We start from the raw sequence: 16,898 nt of genomic DNA on the forward strand, positions 1-16,898 counted from the left end.
TATTTATTGATCTTGAGGTTTTATGAAAGGAATAGCTCTATCTCACCCATCTAGTGTCTCTCTATCTATCTGGGTTAGGGTTTTGTGTGTGTGTGTGTGTGTGTGTGTGTGTGTGTGTGTGTGTGTGTGTGTGTGTGTGTGTGTGTGTGTGTGTGTGTGTGTGTGTAGGTGTGTGTGTGTGTGTGTGTGTGTGTGTGTGTGTGTGTGTGTGTGTGTGTGTGTGTGTGTGTGTGTGTGTGTGCGTACGAGCGTGCACATGGCAGCATATGAGGCAGTGAAAGCAGGGAAGAGTGTGAGCACATCCGCGTGTCTGCACCTCCTGCACTTTCACTTGCATGTGTGTGTGTGTAACAATGGGTACTGTACCTCCCTCTCCTCCTCTCTTTCTCTCACTGGTGTCATGTAGCCTGTAGACCTCCCCCCTGTGTCTTACTATTGCATTTAGTTGAGTGCCCCTCTAGTGTCAGTCACTGTCCTCCTCCTGCATGTGCTTGTTTGTAAATACACCAAATAAAATCATCATTATAAACCAGTCTCGCTCAACTGTTTGAGTCATATTTTTGCCCTATAATTGTTGGAATAAAGTTTTAATAAGCAGTTTATACGATGCCACTGAAAAACAAAAGTAAGGGGTGATTCAATTCTGAAAATATCTGACATAAATGAGACGTCCTGTATGTGTTGTTGACTGAAATGTGACAGGAAGCTACCTGCATGTATCAGATTGCAAAGGAAGTGAAGACTGGTGATTGAGCTCTCTGTAAAACACTAGATATCGAATGAAACATTCGGCCCCTTTTGAGCTAGAGCTGAGGGAATACTTCAGGAGACTCCTCTCGCTTTCTTTGCTCAGATCAAAACGATTCAAGGATGCCCTCGGACCGTCGTGAAGGACAGGAAGAGGAGAGTAAATCTCCAGAGCGAGCTGCAGCCCTCCCCCATCTTGTAACCGTGTTTCTTTGATAGTGTCCTCCATTGTGGGTCATTATGGAGGACAACACGGTGCGAGATATACAATCTAACACCACTAGATAGCACTGTTAGCTCAAGCTGATTAACGTCACTGCAGTAAAAACACACACAACAAGAGGGAGGCCTTGTTGTGTGGACTGATACACAGACTCTGCAGGATTTAGTACTAGTAGACATAAAATGCTTTTATTATTATGGATAGGCAAAAGGTCTGAGCTGACATTCTATGGCGTTGAGTTATAACTGTTTTTGATGTTTTGTTTTACAGATGCACATTATCAGAGGCAACAGGCAAAGGTTACATGTCATGCAAACTAGATAAATAACTCTTTATATGTACCTTTGCTATAAAGTTAATCATCCACTGGCAATAATGTAGTGCTCTTAGTTAAAAAAGGAAAGAGGAAAAATATACATACAGTATGTAAACAGTCAAAGAAATTGCACTTTCTTGGCTTGTTATTAGAAGCCACACTACTGAAAGAGAGCAGAAATTTAACACTGGAAAAACTAACTCACCGTCACTGATTGTCTGACCAATTAAAAAAAGTACACTCAGCTAAAAAAAAAAGACAAATTATGCAATCCTACAAAAAAAAGAAAAAAATCATATACAATCATAGTCAATTTTAAGGAGAAATGTCTGATATATTGGTCAGCTGTATAACTGGTTAAAAACGTCTTAGTAAAATGAAAGATTTGATTATTAACCTTTATGTATAATCCCAATAATATTGTAATGTATAGTACTAATTTTACACGCTACTGCTGATAGAAGGAAAACAGGTCTCTCTCTATGTACATTCACATGAAACTAAACGCTTATGGTTACTTCCACTAGGTGGATTAGCCCAATGTTCCTAAGATGAGAACAATCTACGATGCATCTGTACAGAAAAAATGACCTCCAATCCTCAAATATTCACAACTTAAAAAAAAACAAAAAAACACAACAACATAACAAAAGAAGTCCTTATATAGTCCTTATCAGAGATATTGCTTTTAAAGACTGCATGAGTTCGCTTAGGTACGTACACAAGACAACATGGCACTTCTACAGAGCATTTGGGGCGAATCAATTCTAGTTTTCATTGCCTTTCCTCTCTCCTTTCTCCCCCCGAGGACATTCTGATTGTCAATGCTCTGAAGCAAAGAGCTAAACATTCTCAAAGGCAGTCTGAAGTAAACAGAAACACTTTTTTTTACCCCTCTCTCCCTTCCCCAGGAAGCAATACTGAAAATAGTCAACAATAAACATTCCTATCATGAATATATTTTGTCCATTTCTTTAGCAGACATTTCTCAAGCTCTTTTTTCTCTTTTTTTTCAAAAATAACTTCTTTCTTAAAACCTCATTAGAAATTCTCTTGCAGCGATGCCAAAATTCCTATCACTAAGCCCACCCCCTCCCCTGCCTATTCACTGGTACATAGCAGACACTGTCTTGGTAAAGTGAAGAAAAAAAAACCCTAACACTGTCTCAACAGAGTTTAACCAGCTCACTTCTCCTTGTGTCATTTCCCAAAGGTGCAATATGACTTTGAAACCCTAACGAGTAAATGAGGGTTCAATTTTGACCTACTTAGGGGCCCAGGCTACATTTTTTGTTCCCCTGGGCAGCTTGTGAGCTCCTTGTCTCTCGGAAACTTCAGAGCCGAAATGCTGAGTACTATATATGTCCACTTTCAATCTCCGCGCGATGTCTGTCTTTCCCAGTTTGCTTAAGGTGCTGAAGTCAGAGCGATCAAAGTGTATGTGTGTGCGTTTATAGTGTGTCCACTCAGCATACATACAGTCTTTAGTGTGCTTGTTCATCCAGCACTAGTGCAAATTCATTTCAGCTGGTCTGTTTCTCTCTCTCTCTTATCCGGGACAGTCTGTCTCTGCCTCTCTCATCCCTCGCCGCTTGGACAAAAGATGCGTTGCCATGGTTCCATCCTTGGTGTGATGCCCTTCAGAGCGCTAGGTTCAACACACTCATCTGTCAGTGTGTGAGATGTCTTTCTTGCATTTTTCAGTCTCAATAATTCTCCCCATATCCCTTCTCCATCCTCTGCTTCCTTCTTTGCGGCACTAACTGCTGTCGATAGCAGTGGCTGAGACATCAGTTTGTGTCCATCTGTCCAGTGGTGGGCCTGGTCCCTTTGTCAGAGTGGTCCCACCTACATAAAGGCAAGATACTATCAGTAAAACAATGCATATTACTTTACCAATACTGTGTCAACCCTCTCTCTGTATCCGATGCGCTACTTACCTCCCTCTGTTAGCTTATGAATGCTGCAGGGTCAAAAGTAAATCATTGAGCCGTCTCCTCCTCTGTTCTCTGCTGCAGACCTCTTCCTCCCCTCGTTTTTCTTCCTCTCCCTCCTCCTCTTCTCTGCTCTGGGTTTTGGTGTGCTGTGGTCAACAAGTATGTACAACTAATTGCAGAAGCAGATTTTGTATCCTTGTTGAAATTTGCATTCATTAAAGGATTTTTGTTTGTTTTTTCAACGTGGGCAGTGCTGTTAACTCACACAGGGGCTGGCAGTGAGCGAGCTGGAGGTGTCCTGACTCTGATGGTGGGGGTCACTGCTGATAACCGTCACCTCCACCCCCACATGCTGATCTGAGGGTCAGAGGGCAAACTGTATGTTAGCGAAGGCGTGAGTGGAAGAGGGAAAAAACAGCACATCATCTCTTTTACAGATATAGCTGTAATTATGCCAATGTCCTTATTTCTCCTTGATTCCTAGCCGCAATCAGTCAGGGAGCCTTTGATGGAAACTGTGTGGTTTCACTGCTAATGGGGAAAGTTGATGCCTGCTGAGTTGTTGGACACCAGCAGTGGATGACAGAAATGGGGAAACATTTCTGCAGGCTGAAATTCTGTGGTTGGAAAACTGCTTAGTTTGTGCTGCTGAATATGATATAGAGAGACAAGCCAAATATGAGTATGACGGGCTGTGAGCAGATCACAGGCACACACACACACACACACACACACACACACACACACACACACACACACACACATGCATGCAGACATATAGTAAAAGACACCAACACGGGACACAAAAGGAAGTCTGTACAGATGTATAGTAAAAAAAAAAAAGAAAAAGAAAAATGTAGAGTAGAGCTCAACCACATACACGTATACATACACAAACACCTACAGAAACAAAAACTAACACACACACTTGCTTCATGGACCTGACTTGATGTGGCTGTCGTCCCCATTGGCTCCATCATAGGACAGATGTTGTGAGTCCGTCTCCTCCCCCTCTGCGTCTCTTTCCCTCTCCCTCTCCCTCTCTATCCTCAGTCGGATCTGTCTGTCTCTCACGAGCTCCCAGTTCCTCACGAGGAACACGTGGTGTTTCACCACAAAGCTCCTGGCCCAGCACACAGGGAGGGGGGGGGGAGAGAAATGTTAGGTGACATTAGTTCAGCAATGACTCGAAATGTGAATTCTTTCCATACCTCTCACTGCTGGTCAGAGGCTCCATGTCGAGGTGAGGGAACAGGCTGGTGATGTCACTAGAGCTCTCTTCCTGTACGATAAAACAAAAACAAACGGAGGAAGTTTGTTTCACAGTTTCAGATAATTATCTATTAAAGTTACAATCTTGACAGACATAAAACAACGTGAACTTACCGTTATCTTATGAGAGGAAACCATCCTCTCCTTCATCCGGCCTGCGTGAAACAGAGAAAGAAAAACAGTTAGATGTAGTACGAGGGTATTGATTTGACCCATCAAGTAGAGCGGAAGATAACACGTCTGATAGTGGCAACTCACAGTAACGCCGCTTCCTCTTCAGTGGGACAGCAGGCTGACTGTGAAGCTGCCATCAAACAACGCGAGAATTACATCCATGTATATTTGTAATACTCCACAAAGCTACGTCTGTGTCAAGGGGCAAAAACAATACCTGGTTGTTCTGCCACAGCCACATAACGTCATATGGTAACTGGAAATGAATCCGCTTCAGCCTCAGGTATTTCCCTAGAGGACACACAGGCAGTTTAGCTGGACAGACACAGCTGTAACAGCAGTGAGCAGCAGTGTTTGCGTTTTCCGACATACTCACCAACATGTAGGGGAGCAGGTAACAGGCTGTACTCGTGCTCCCCTGGAGTGTACTCCAAACTCTCTTTGCAAACCTGCTGGCCATTAGATGGAGGGCTGGAAGACATACGTACATAAATAAACACAAAACCCAATAACTGAAAAAAATGTTGTGAAATGTTAATGAACTCTATCAACTCACTCTGTAGTCTTGTAATCGTCTGAGTAAAGACCGGCCATCAGAAACTTCTTCCTGGGAGGACTATCTGCTCTCTCCTCTCTTTGGATGGTTACTGGCTGGGACGAAGCCTGGTCCACATCCGATTGGCTAAAGCATTCAGGGGGGGTGTCACTGTCAGGTTTATCCACGGCGACACTAAAAGGAAAGCATGAAGAGAGAGATAGAATGATAGAGAGGAAAAAGAGAAAGAAAGAAAAGGCACTGGTTTAGCACACAGTGCTGAAAACAATAGGTTAATATAGCAATAGTGAGTGGTTGTATTGAATTTTCAAATCAACCAGCTCAGGTGTTTTTTTAGTTGTTTTTTTTTTAATGCAGTTGTGCTTGTTTACCTCTGATGACAGGGGGAGTCACCATGTTTTCTCTTCCGTCCTCTCTTCCTCCTGGCCTGCAGCTCCAGCTCCGTCACCTGCTGCACTGTGTCGCCCCCTCCGTCTCTCTCTGGCGCTCGCTCGTCTTTCCTCCCTCCCACTTCTCTTCCCTCTCTGCTTTGGCTGCGTCCTGGCAAGAGGTCGAGCGATGACATGGAAGGAGCTGCGGATGAGTGTGTGGGGGAGGATGCAGCGAAGGGCAGTGGGTGCTTCCTGGGCCGTCCTGGCCTTCTTTTGTTTTTGACCACCACGCTGTCTGGTGCTGGCACACTTTTCTGCAGCCCCCGGCTCCTTGAGTCACCTTGTAAACCTGCAGTCATTGGAATAAAAAGAGGGAGGGGTGGGACGGGGGTTTGAGGGGGACGGAGGGGGTGGGGGGTGTGGGGTGGGGGTGTTTAAGTGGCGGAGGGGAAATGAGACAGATGTGGATCAGCAATCGAGGCGGCAGGAGGTGTGAGGTGAGGCCAGTCTAGGCTGAGTCATGCAGATGGCCCACAGATTAGGTGAGTCACGACACATTTCCTCTGACCAGATCACTTCTGGGAAATGCATTAACAAGTGATTTATGTACGCGCTCACACACGCAGCAGAAAAAAACCCACAAGAATGGACAAAAACACTGTGTGCCATGCATAGTTTTTAATGCGAGCGTGCACACGTATGCACTCTTTTGCACAAATTGTTTTTGCACATTCAGTTAATGTGGCTCATGATCTCGAAGAGCTGAGCAGACAGAGATAGAGAGAGAGAAAAGTGTGTGTGTGTATGTGTGTGTCTGCCCCTGTAAGTATGCTGTACTTTAAAACACATGTGTGTTTAGTTAGACGATGAACTGATGGCAAATGTATTCCACTTCTTGCAAAAACAAAAATTTTCCCCTCATGAGTTCTCTTTGCCCCCATCCTGACCCCAGTGCTATTCCTTCATCAATCACTCCTGAGGTCATCTATCTTTTTGTTCCATTTTCCACAGTCCCTGACAAGACTGACCACTCTTTCCTTATTGGATTTTTCCAAGTCAAATAGGCCCTGTTGGCGAGCAGTGAGGGATAGGCCAGGCTTTAAATAGCCAATCTGGTGGTTAACTAATGACTGTGTTCACTGGGTAGCCCCGGGCTGCAACAGTGTGTGGTTTGCTGCAGACGGGGAAAGGTTTCAAAGATTTTTCTGGCAGATTCCCATCAAGATGATGCCCTCCTGCTATAACACTTTTTAAAAAATTCCAACTGAGAGTGGTTGCTGAGCGGTTGCATTTGTGCGTGTGTGTCAGGCACGTCCACTGCACAGCACAGGGAGTCTGAAATTGGCTATAAAAAGAACGGAGTCTGATTTCCTCTCAGACACCCTCCAGGCTTTGATGTGTGGCTCAACAACACCTGAGAAAAAGCAACGCTGCCACTCACTATAGCGGGCAAAGTCTTAGTGCCACAGCCTCGTCTCCACATTGTGCAAATATAAAAAATCTGTCATACGCAGCGAGTGAAAAGAGGCTCTTGGCATAAAACCTCCTCACTCAGCTTGCTGTCATTATTTGGTTGCTACTGTTGTATTTCTATTGCGGTTGATGTTAGATTTCCCATAGTGTCTAGATTACTGTCAGTATTCGACATGTTGATAATTTCTGGAGATGAAAAAAAAAGCAGAATTCAACAGTGCATTCACAGCTCATTCACTTCCAGTCAGTGAAACACAAACACTGCTTCTCTGTCCAAGTATCTGCACCAGCTTTAGCTCTAATGCTAACATTACCTCATTGTGAGTCATCAAACAGAAGCACAGACATGTCACTGATCTATTCATTCACATATCTATTAATGAAATAGTTTGGAGCATCCTCACCTGCTTCTCTCCTCTCTCTCCAAGCCGGCTCATCTCTCCTCCATGACCTCTCTTCACTTCCTGAGTTCCTACTGGCCAATCCGCTCCTTGAACCCCTCCCACCTGTTGCCATGGCAGCGGATGTGAACAGGTTGGTGTGTGTCGGGGAGGGAGACGCCCTGTACAGGTGTGACTCTTGATCGTCCTCGCCGTCTTCGTCCTCTCCGTCTGACGCGATCAGCCTGCCTGCACGTTGCTCCCCGCTGAAGCTTCTCCAGCTGGAGTTTGAGTTTCCAAATCCTGACCCCCCGAGACCCCCGAATTTCATCCAGCTCTGGCCCAGGCCTCCCCAGCCTCCTCCGAATGACGACAGGTGAGAGGAGCCCAGCCCCACAGAGGTGAGAGAGGAGTGTTTGTACCTCTCCGCCGAGGATGACGATGCCGCGGCAGCTGCGGACGAGAAGGAATCGTTTCCGTTCTCACATAACCAAGGCGATTCTTTGGACAGCATGCTCCCCATTCCTCTTGTCCCCTTCCTTCCTCCTTCTCCTTGCCCCAGAATGAACCCAGTCCTCGGCTTTGAACCGGCCAACCCCTCTCTCTCCATGCCGTCTTCGTCCTCGTCCTCGTGCAGCTCCTCCTCGTCATCCATGTCCCTCTCGCAGTGCCGGTGCCGGTGTTTATGTTTGTGTTTGTGTTCGCTCCTCCCACAGCCACAGGAGAGGCTGGATGTGAACCCTGAGCTGAGATGTGGGCCTCCTCCGCTGCCTCCTCCCATATCTCCCTCCACCTCTCCTCCCAAAGTGCCCTCTCTCAGCAACCTGCTCCTGCGCCTGTGGAATCTGGCAGGGTTGAGGAGGAAGTGGGCATGGTGGGGCTGATGGGGCGCATACTGGTGAGGAGATGGAAGGGGGTAGGAGCTGGGGAGGTGGTGGTAAAGTGTTGTGGCTGGGGGATAGCTGCTGTAAAAGCCCATATTTTCAATGGTCTCTTGGAACTTTGACGGGCAGCCACACTGTCTGCGGTCCGGCTTCCTGTTACAATGCACTGGCTGGCAGGGGTAGAAAGGCTGGGGGGAGAAGGAGGGATTAGCGGGGTAAGACGAAGGGTGAGGCGAGTAGAACCCATTCAGGTTGATCCTGAAGATATTAGAGCGGAGAGAATGGGAGGAGGGGTGATGGCGCCTTCCTCCAGGAGCATTCCCACTCCCGTCAAAGCCCTGTCCCAGTCCAGTCCTCACCCAACTTCGCCGCCCGATATGGACCTCGCTGAACTGGCCGATCAGATCTTCTAGTTCGGCCAGGAACTCTGGATCCTGCATGTGCAGCTGCTGGTGCTTCTTCTTATGTTTATTTTTCTGTCTCTTCAGTGCATTGTGCCCAAGGCACGGATAATAGTCCGAATGAGTGCACGTATTGTGTCCCGGGCAGGGGCAGGGGCACAGGCAAGTGCATGAAGACGAGCAGTCGTAATCCCTCCGCCTGTGCCGGTGTCTGTCTCGGTGCCGCTCCACAGGACTTGACTTGCTGATTGGGTTAGCGTGTCTGGGAATATGAGAGGGGGGTGAGGAGACAGGAGAGGGACGGTCCACAAGAGAGGAGGGGTGTCTTTGACCCCCGTGCATCATCCCCGACCCCTGACCCAACCTGAGAATGCCTCGAGCTCCCCTCATCTCCCCTCTCTCCGAAACGCTGTTGTTATCCGTTCCAATGCCACTGTCGCTGGGCAGCGTTTCTTCGCTGTGAGACTCACTCCTCGGGGAGGGGGTGGCCTCTTTCAAGTGGCCAGGGGAGCCAGGCGTGTGATGCAGCGGAGGGGTGGGACAGGCGAGCTTACATGACGACTGGTGAAATGGGAAGTGATGCCTCCCCTGACATGGACAACTCTTCTTCACAAAGGGAGAGAGGGAGGATGAGGAGGGAGGACGAGGGGAGGTACAGGAGGATGACGGCGAAGGGAGGGAGAAGGGGTGAGGGAAAAGTAAGGAGGACGATGACTGTGGTTCTGTGAGGCTGCCCTCACTGTAAGGGCTCTGGGCCCCACTGGAGTGGGTAAGAGACGGAGAGGGAAAGGGGTGAGAGGGAGGAGGCTGGGGCTGAGCGGACAAGAAGAGAGAAGTTTCAGAGGGATTGGTGAACAGAGACGACGACTGAGTGGGGTTCTGGGAGTTGGAATTCAGGTTAGCCGTTTGGACTTTAGGCTTGCGTCCTCGCCTCTTCCCCATGTAGATGGTGCCTCTCTTACTCACATTGATCTGAGGGCCCAGCTTACTCCCAAAGGACGAGGACAGGGCTGAGAGTGTGTGTACTGTTGTAGCCTCTATTGATTTACACATTCTCAGAGAGGTCTCGCCATCTGCTGCCTCGCCTCCCCTTGCCTCCTCTCCGACATACCCAGACAGCATTACCTTGTGAAGTCTCCTCTTCTTTCTTTTCTTCATCTCATTAATCAGCCGCCTGATCTTTAGCTGCCTGTTCCCCTTTTCAGGAGGGTGAAAATCTTTACTCCTGTCTGTATCATCATTGTGATTCAGTGCATCTCCACTCTGGTCCTCGGGGAGGGGTCGTTTGGGAGGACGGCCACGCTTCTTGGGGCTGGATTTAGATGGAGCGGCACACTGCAGTATTGGACTTGGCTCCAATACAGGGGCTTTCTGAATCCCGTTACACCCCAGAGGAGGCACCTCAGCTGGTATAGCCTTCGGTGAAAGTCTTGAGGGAGGCTCTTCTAAGCTAGAGCTGTGGGATTTAGGACGGCCCCTCTTTCGGGCAGGGGTGACGGGGCATCTGGATGCAGGGGGGCTCGGGTCTATTGTTGGGTGACTCTGCTTTGGGGACTGAGGTTTGCCTGCAGAAGAGTGAGGAGAAGAGCTGCTGGTTAAGGAGCTAGACGGAGTTGGGTGTGACTCATCGGTCAGCTGAGCAGTGGCCTTGGCAGGAAGGGACGTCTTGGGGTTCTGGGGGAAACTCAGTAAAGGATTATGTTGGGAATCTGAAGGGGCTTCCTGATTTTCCACCCTCTGAGCCCGGTGCACCAGCTTGGTCCAGCTGGGCCGTCTGGCTTTACGTTTCTTGAGCGGTCGGCTGTCTTGCTCTAGGGGGGAAGAAGGGGGAGAAACAGGGGCACGGGCAGAGGGAGTGGGCACAGAGGGAGGGGCAAAAGAGGAGGGGTGGCTTGGAGGCACAGTTGAATGTTTCGAGACGTCTTGTTCTTTTGATTTACTGGTATCACCTGTTGTTGTTGCTGGCTCAGCTTGTTTAACTGGCTTGCAACTGTCCTCGGTCTTGTCTTTCTCCTCTGCTCGGCCTGTACTCGCTACTTTACAGATTTTATCTAGTTTGCCACTATCAACTGTTTCACTACATTTGACATTATTATCTTCTGTTCTTTGTCTATCGGGACTAAGCTTGTCCCTCCTTTTCTCAGCCTTTCCTCTTTCAGTCTTTAATTCATCCCCCCAAATATCATCAGCTCTATGTCTTTCAACCTTTTCTTTACCATGCTTTGATTTCCCATCCTTCCCTTTCTCCTTTTTCTTCTTCTTGCCTGTCTCCTTTTTGCTCTCACTCTTTACTCTTTCAGCTTCCAGTCTATCTCGCTTTGACTTTTTGTCTTTGCGTTTCTCTTTCTTTGCTTTCCTCTCTTTCTCTCTGTCTTTCTCTAGTGAGGGCTGCATTGAGGGATCCTGATCCTGGGACTGGGCAGAGGAGCGATCGGCGGAGGGGGAGGACTGTGGTTTAGGGGTGACTGAGGGAGAAGAGGGAGAGGCCGACCTACTCTTGTTGGACTGGCTAAGTTCTTTGTGGGAGCTGGTGGAGACTTGAGGTCTTCTCGAGGAGTCCACGGATGAAACAGAGGAGGAACTGCTGTGTTTCCCAGCTTTGATTTTTGAGGAGGTGGAAGTGCCAAGGACGTCAGCAGAGCCTTTCCCATTCGACAGTCCCTTCTGCCTCGCTGTCTGGACCAAACCATTATGTTTCTTGGAGGCGTTTCCTTCATTTCTGGTCTCTGATGCAGAGAGTGTCTGGATGCATGGTGTGGCGGGAGCAGCGGAGGGAGTCTGGTCTGGTGTGGATGAGCAGGGTTTGTGTCCTGCAGGAACAGGCTGGCCATTGACATTAGGAAGCTTCTCTTTCTTCACTCTCTCAGATGAGCCATTTGAGTTCACCTCTGTCTTATCGGCCAGTTTGATAGGAACCTGAGGAATGCAAACATGCAATCTCTTGTCATAGACAGCAAAGGCTGCGACATCCATTAGTTTGCTGTAGAAAACACTGAAGGACAATAACTGAAATGCTTTTGTTTTTGTCTGCCCATTAAAAGAGAGAGTGAGGACAAAATGACTCAATCAGGCAGAGAAAGGAGGGCATACTGAGGAGAAGGAGAGGGTGAGGTGATGGAAACAGGAATGGGGTTGACACAGAAAGGAGAAATACAAAGGCAGAGAAACAGGGAGGAAGGGAGTGGGACAGGGACAGAGGGGGAGTGAAAGATAAATGAGAGCAGGTAGAGAAAAGAGGGGATGTAAAAATAGAAGAGAGGGACAGATATAGAGAGCCTGGCAGAGACAGAAAGAGAGAGAGAGAAAGCTGTGCTATTGGTAGCTATAAATTGCCACTAATACAGATGAGAAGGCTTGACATTTCATACTTGTCCTGTAATTTTGGTATGCTGCAGCCCGAGTGGCGTTTGTGCAGCTATAGCAATAAGCTTCCCCTTGGGTGATTGTCATAAGGACTGATGGACCAATGTCTGTAATAGCTCCAAGTGGTTGCTGTGCTGTTGTCCTATTTATAGGTCTGTTTATTTAAATGTGCTGCTTAAGCCTCAGCATTGAGACAATAGCTCATTTGACCTTATTACAACTGAGCACAAAGTTGGCCGATTATGCGCCACTTAAGCTTGCCTAGTGGTAAACTGTAAAAACCAAACGTCTTCAGGCACTGGCCGCCTTATTGTTTATCATTTCATGCTGAATTCAACTAGCAGGTGGCATATCAAGGGAATCTGTGCATGTGTGAGAAGGACAGTGGCCCTTGTCCTTACCTGTTTGGCAGACTTCGTCCCCTGGCTGGGAATGGCAGGGACTGGGGCTGGGGTGGAAGCTGGAGTAAATGTTGATGATAGCGACAGTGGCTGCGATGACGAAGACGATGATGACGATGATAATGATGATGATGCAAGTGGCGGTGAGGCAGCAGATGCAGTTTGTTTGGATGTGGTCTGGACACCATCCAAGCCTGAGCGTTGCTCTCTGGTTGTCTCCTCTGGGGTAGCGCTGGTTTTACTCTGCTGCCCCGCTCCTCCGTCACCATCCCCCTTCGGCTGCCCCCCACCCCTGCCCTGCCTCTGATAGGTCCTGATGGTGGGCTTGCAGACGTAGCTCTCCAAAATCTTGGGCGGCTTCTTGGTGCGTTTGGCCTGGAGACCAATCCGGAGTCGTACATTCCCCTCGGGGCAGCTGGTCTCTCTGCCAGAGATCTGAAGCTGCTGCTGCCCTGCGCTTCCACAGCGCCCCTCGATGAGCAGCTCCAGCACTGCCCCCTTGTCTCCTTCCCTCTTCCTCCCGGCTCCTCTTTTCTCCTCCTCCTTTTTCCCTACGTCTCCATTCTCCCCCTCACCTCTTCTCTTTTTCTCTGTCACTTGGTCCTGCTCAGAGTCCTCGGGTGCAGAGGTGGGGTCCAGAGTGGAGTTTGTGGCCGGAGGGGTTCCCCCCTTCACTCTCTGGTCCATCAGAGGAGTCAGGGGGAGGAGCAGGATGCTGTGGGGTTCCCAGTCTCAACACTTCCCAGTGTTCCCAGTGGGGTTAGCGCGGTCAAGGGCAAAGAGACGAATGCAGGTGTAGGTCAGGAGATTTCCAAAAGAATATCCTCTAACAGTCCAAGCACAGCTGGGTGCCTTCATCCAGCGAAGGTCTCTCTCTTCTCTTTCAGGCTCGAACTGAGAGGGAGGAAGATTGAGGCAGAGAGAGAGAGAGAAAAAGAGAGAGAGGGAAGGGAAAGACAGACAGACAGACAGAAAGATAGAGAGAGCTGTGATTAGTCATTTCAGTGAGCTCAGATGTTGAATAGTAGCAGTACAGGAATTGAGGGGGAAAGTCCCCTTCCTGCAGGCAGCTGTAGAGAGGTGCTAAACTCTGTGTCCACAGAGATGATCTCATCCTACAGAAAGCCCATGGGGCCAATCGACGCTGCTGATTCCCAGAATGTCGGCACTGACGGGAAGAAAAGACGTACTCACGTTCTTCAAAGACGCCATCAGCTAGTTTTCTCCAAACAAATCTGTAAATAACAGCAGACGCCGACAGACTCCTTAAGCCTCTACAGTTCTACTCGAGCCCTAATCCTTACTCGGCCTCCGCTTCCCCAAAATCAATATATCAATCAATCAGCTCCTGACTAATTCAAACACTTGATCCAGTCTCCTCCCCTCCTCTCCCCACTGTCTTTGCGCCTTCTGTTCTCAGCTACTCCCACAAGCACTTCTCCTCCCACCCTTCCCTCTGCTGTACTTTCTTTTCTCTCCGAAACTCCCCTTTTCATGTTTGGCAGAAAGCTTTTGCATGCATTCTCTATTAGTCCCATCCACTCTCTCTCCCTCTCTCGCTCTCTCCCTCTCCCTCTGTGTGTGTAGACCACACAGTAAAATGGTCAACTCATACACTGTATCCATGTTAATCAGAACCATATTTCCTCCTCCACTTCGTTCTTTTTCTCCTCTCCAACTTAAATCCCTCCATTCACGGTCCGACCGTTCCCCTCCTCCCCTTTCAGTAGTGGTAACACAAATCCGTAGGAAAGGGTAAAACTTATTTTTGGAAAGGAGTGCAAATTCCTCCTCCTCCCATTGCTTCCTCTAAGTCAAGTAAGCTTTTCATTGACCCCATTGTAAATGGACTTTTAATGTGACATTACAGCAAAGTAACACACCCTAAAATAACATTCCCCTCTCCACCAGGGAAACTTTCACCCTCACTCGCGCCCAGTTTTCTAGCCTGACGTTTCAAAGGGAAGCAGCATCTTCTGTCACGCTTCCTTCATTACAGTCTCTCATTAAGGGAGACACTCATCCATTTTCTAATAAAACACACCCTGCCAAGCATTCTTGCAGATCTCTCCTGAGAGCCTCTTATGAAATAGCTTGTCTGTCCCTCAACACACTGAGCTGCCCTCTTAAACTTACAAGAGCATCTCAGATAATGTTTTCATTTAAGAGCTCAGTGGGCTATCTCTCGTGCCTCTCGTTCCCTCCACACCCAAACCCTTTCCTTGAATCATACTGAGCTCAAATCAACATCTGTTCCAGTAACTGCTCTTATGTAACCGTATTGGAAAGCATTTCCAAGGCCAAACCTCCTTACAATAAAATAAAATGAGCGCAGAGATGGACAGTGGTCTTCTTAAATAACAGCAGCCACTTTTTTTTTTTTTTTTTACTGAAACCTCAAGTCCAGAAGCCTGAGGAGAGAGCAAAGTGAAGAGGATCCAGGTGTGGAGGAGGAGCCGGAGTCCTCCAGGTCACAATCGTGTTGTGCAAAAGAGACTATAAGAGGAGACTATGAGTGGCAGGTTTTCAAACTTAAAAGGGCAAATCCATTCAACACCAGTCAAAGTGCATACTAATAGCTTTTTATACTCTACCGAGCTATACCTCTCAAACATAACTCAAAATTATTCTAACATTAGACCAGAAGCTATTCCCAGTGACAGGATGATGGGTGGACTTGACACCGGAGTCGGTGTGGTTCCTCGGCAGCGCTGAGGCGACGATTAAATCAAGATAATGGCCCACCATATTTCCAAAGCCATCATCATCATCACCATCCCATGACGGTGTGATCATCAATAACTACAACACCACTGTCATCATCTGCCTGACAACAGCGGGAGCAACAGCAGCCCTGCCCCCCACCCCCAACCCCCCCACCTCCCTTAGGAAATTAGGGTGCTGTTGTGATGGCATCTCACACACACACACACACACACACACACACACACACACACACACACACACACACACACACACACTGAGCACCATGGAGGCTCACACAGCCTATAGGTGCAGCCTCAACTTCTCACAGGGGGAAGTTTCTCACGTGAGACTCCCTCCTCCTCCTCCTCTCCCTCTCACACACACACACACACACACACACACACACACACACACACACACACACACACACACACACACACACACACACACACACACACATTAGTTAGTGTATTAGAAGTGTGTTGGTCGTACATTGTGTACCCAGGTCGCAGCTGCGTAGGCTGACTGATGTTGCTACTGTAGATACAGTACGGGCAGTGGGGGTGTTACCGCACTGGAGCAACCTATCGCTGCTTTACTGAGGACGTCAACAGGAGCTTCCTTCTTCCATAATGACTTTGCGCACCTCTTGAAAATCACTCTCCGCCTGCTGCTGTCGCACTTACAAATGATACACACATGCACGTGCTGTTGTTGTCGTCACTCCCGCGTCTCGGGGAATAGAAATGAATCGCACATTTAATAACAATCAGTGAAAATAAAAACATGCACAGCTGCACACTGAAACTCAACATGGAAGTGGTGTCGGTGGGGGTGGGAGGGGAGGGAGAGGGGCTACGTAGCACGAATGTGCTTGTGGATTAGTCCCGAGCCACCTTCTTTTTTTTCTTTTTTTTTCTCCCCCCCTTCTCTCTCCTGTCTGTCCTCTGCTAGCCCTTCTGCTGGTGTCAGCAACACTGAAATAAGAAATATCACCATGCACGGAGAACACAGGGGCAAACACACTCAGCAACAAGGGATAAAATTAGCGCAAAGCGGATGCACAAATTCCCCGTATAACCTAACTGTGCGCTTTGAGCTGGCCCGATGATGACAGGCCTGCACACATTAATACAGACTGCCATGACAATCTCTAATAAGGCTACGTAGGCTACTTACCCGAGAGCGCGTCCCGGAGCCAACTGCGTTTCAGGCAGCCAGGAGGTTAAGGTGTTGCTGTCCTGCTCTCCTCTTCGCACCGACAGCGATCCACAGCTTTTGGTGCATTAGATGTTGCTTTGATTACATAACTAAGGCCAGCGGAGGTTAAAACACCTCCTAAAACCGAGTTTCGGTGCCAGCGGAGCGCGGAGCCTGCTGTGCAACAACATTGGCGCGGGTGTTTTCATAATCATACAGTCGACAGATCTCCGTCGGCGCGTCTCCGCAGCTAGGTGGCGGACTGGTTACGCTGCCGGAGCTGCTATTTCGCCACTTCTCTCGGGGAAAGTTACATCGCTCCCGCCTGTGATAATGGCTCGGATCGTGCTCTCTCCGTATATGCGCACAGGCTGTTAACGTGTCAGGGCTGAAAGCTGAAGGCTGCAGCACTGTGTGTGTGTGTGTGTGTGTGTGTGTGTGTGTGTGTGTGTGTGTGTGTGTGTGTGTGTGTGTGTGTGTGTGTGTGTGTGTGT

The 16,898-nt window shown here is 48.4% G+C and overlaps 1 protein-coding gene across 5 annotated transcripts; it reads right to left on the reverse strand.

The window, feature by feature from the left end:
• Nucleotides 1-805: 805 nt before the first annotated feature.
• On the reverse strand, nt 806-16,830 carry LOC310999074 (uncharacterized protein). Of its 5 annotated transcripts, none has more exons than XM_083989385.1 (14): nt 16,384-16,830; nt 12,499-13,392; nt 7,474-11,650; nt 5,597-5,945; nt 5,226-5,399; nt 5,046-5,140; nt 4,887-4,960; nt 4,754-4,799; nt 4,610-4,650; nt 4,435-4,505; nt 4,165-4,346; nt 3,489-3,580; nt 3,227-3,369; nt 806-3,134 (listed from the first exon to the last, which is right to left on the reverse strand). In XM_083989385.1, exons 2-13 carry the CDS (start codon nt 13,183-13,185, stop codon nt 3,241-3,243), a joined length of 6,117 nt encoding a protein of 2,038 aa, XP_083845511.1. In that variant the 5' UTR covers nt 13,186-13,392; nt 16,384-16,830; the 3' UTR covers nt 806-3,134; nt 3,227-3,240. The 5 variants fall into 5 exon arrangements, 3 of the variants coding, with proteins under 3 accessions (XP_083845511.1, XP_083845512.1, XP_083845513.1); XM_083989386.1 differs by lacking the exon at nt 16,384-16,830 and adding an exon at nt 13,693-13,914; XR_014596029.1 differs by lacking the exon at nt 806-3,134 and having other exon boundaries at nt 3,241-3,369; nt 4,156-4,346.
• Between the last annotated feature and the right edge of the window lie 68 nt (nt 16,831-16,898).

This window comes from Trachurus trachurus (assembly GCF_905171665.1).
Source record: "Trachurus trachurus genome assembly, chromosome: 16".
NCBI classification, from domain to species: Eukaryota; Metazoa; Chordata; class Actinopteri; order Carangiformes; family Carangidae; genus Trachurus; species Trachurus trachurus.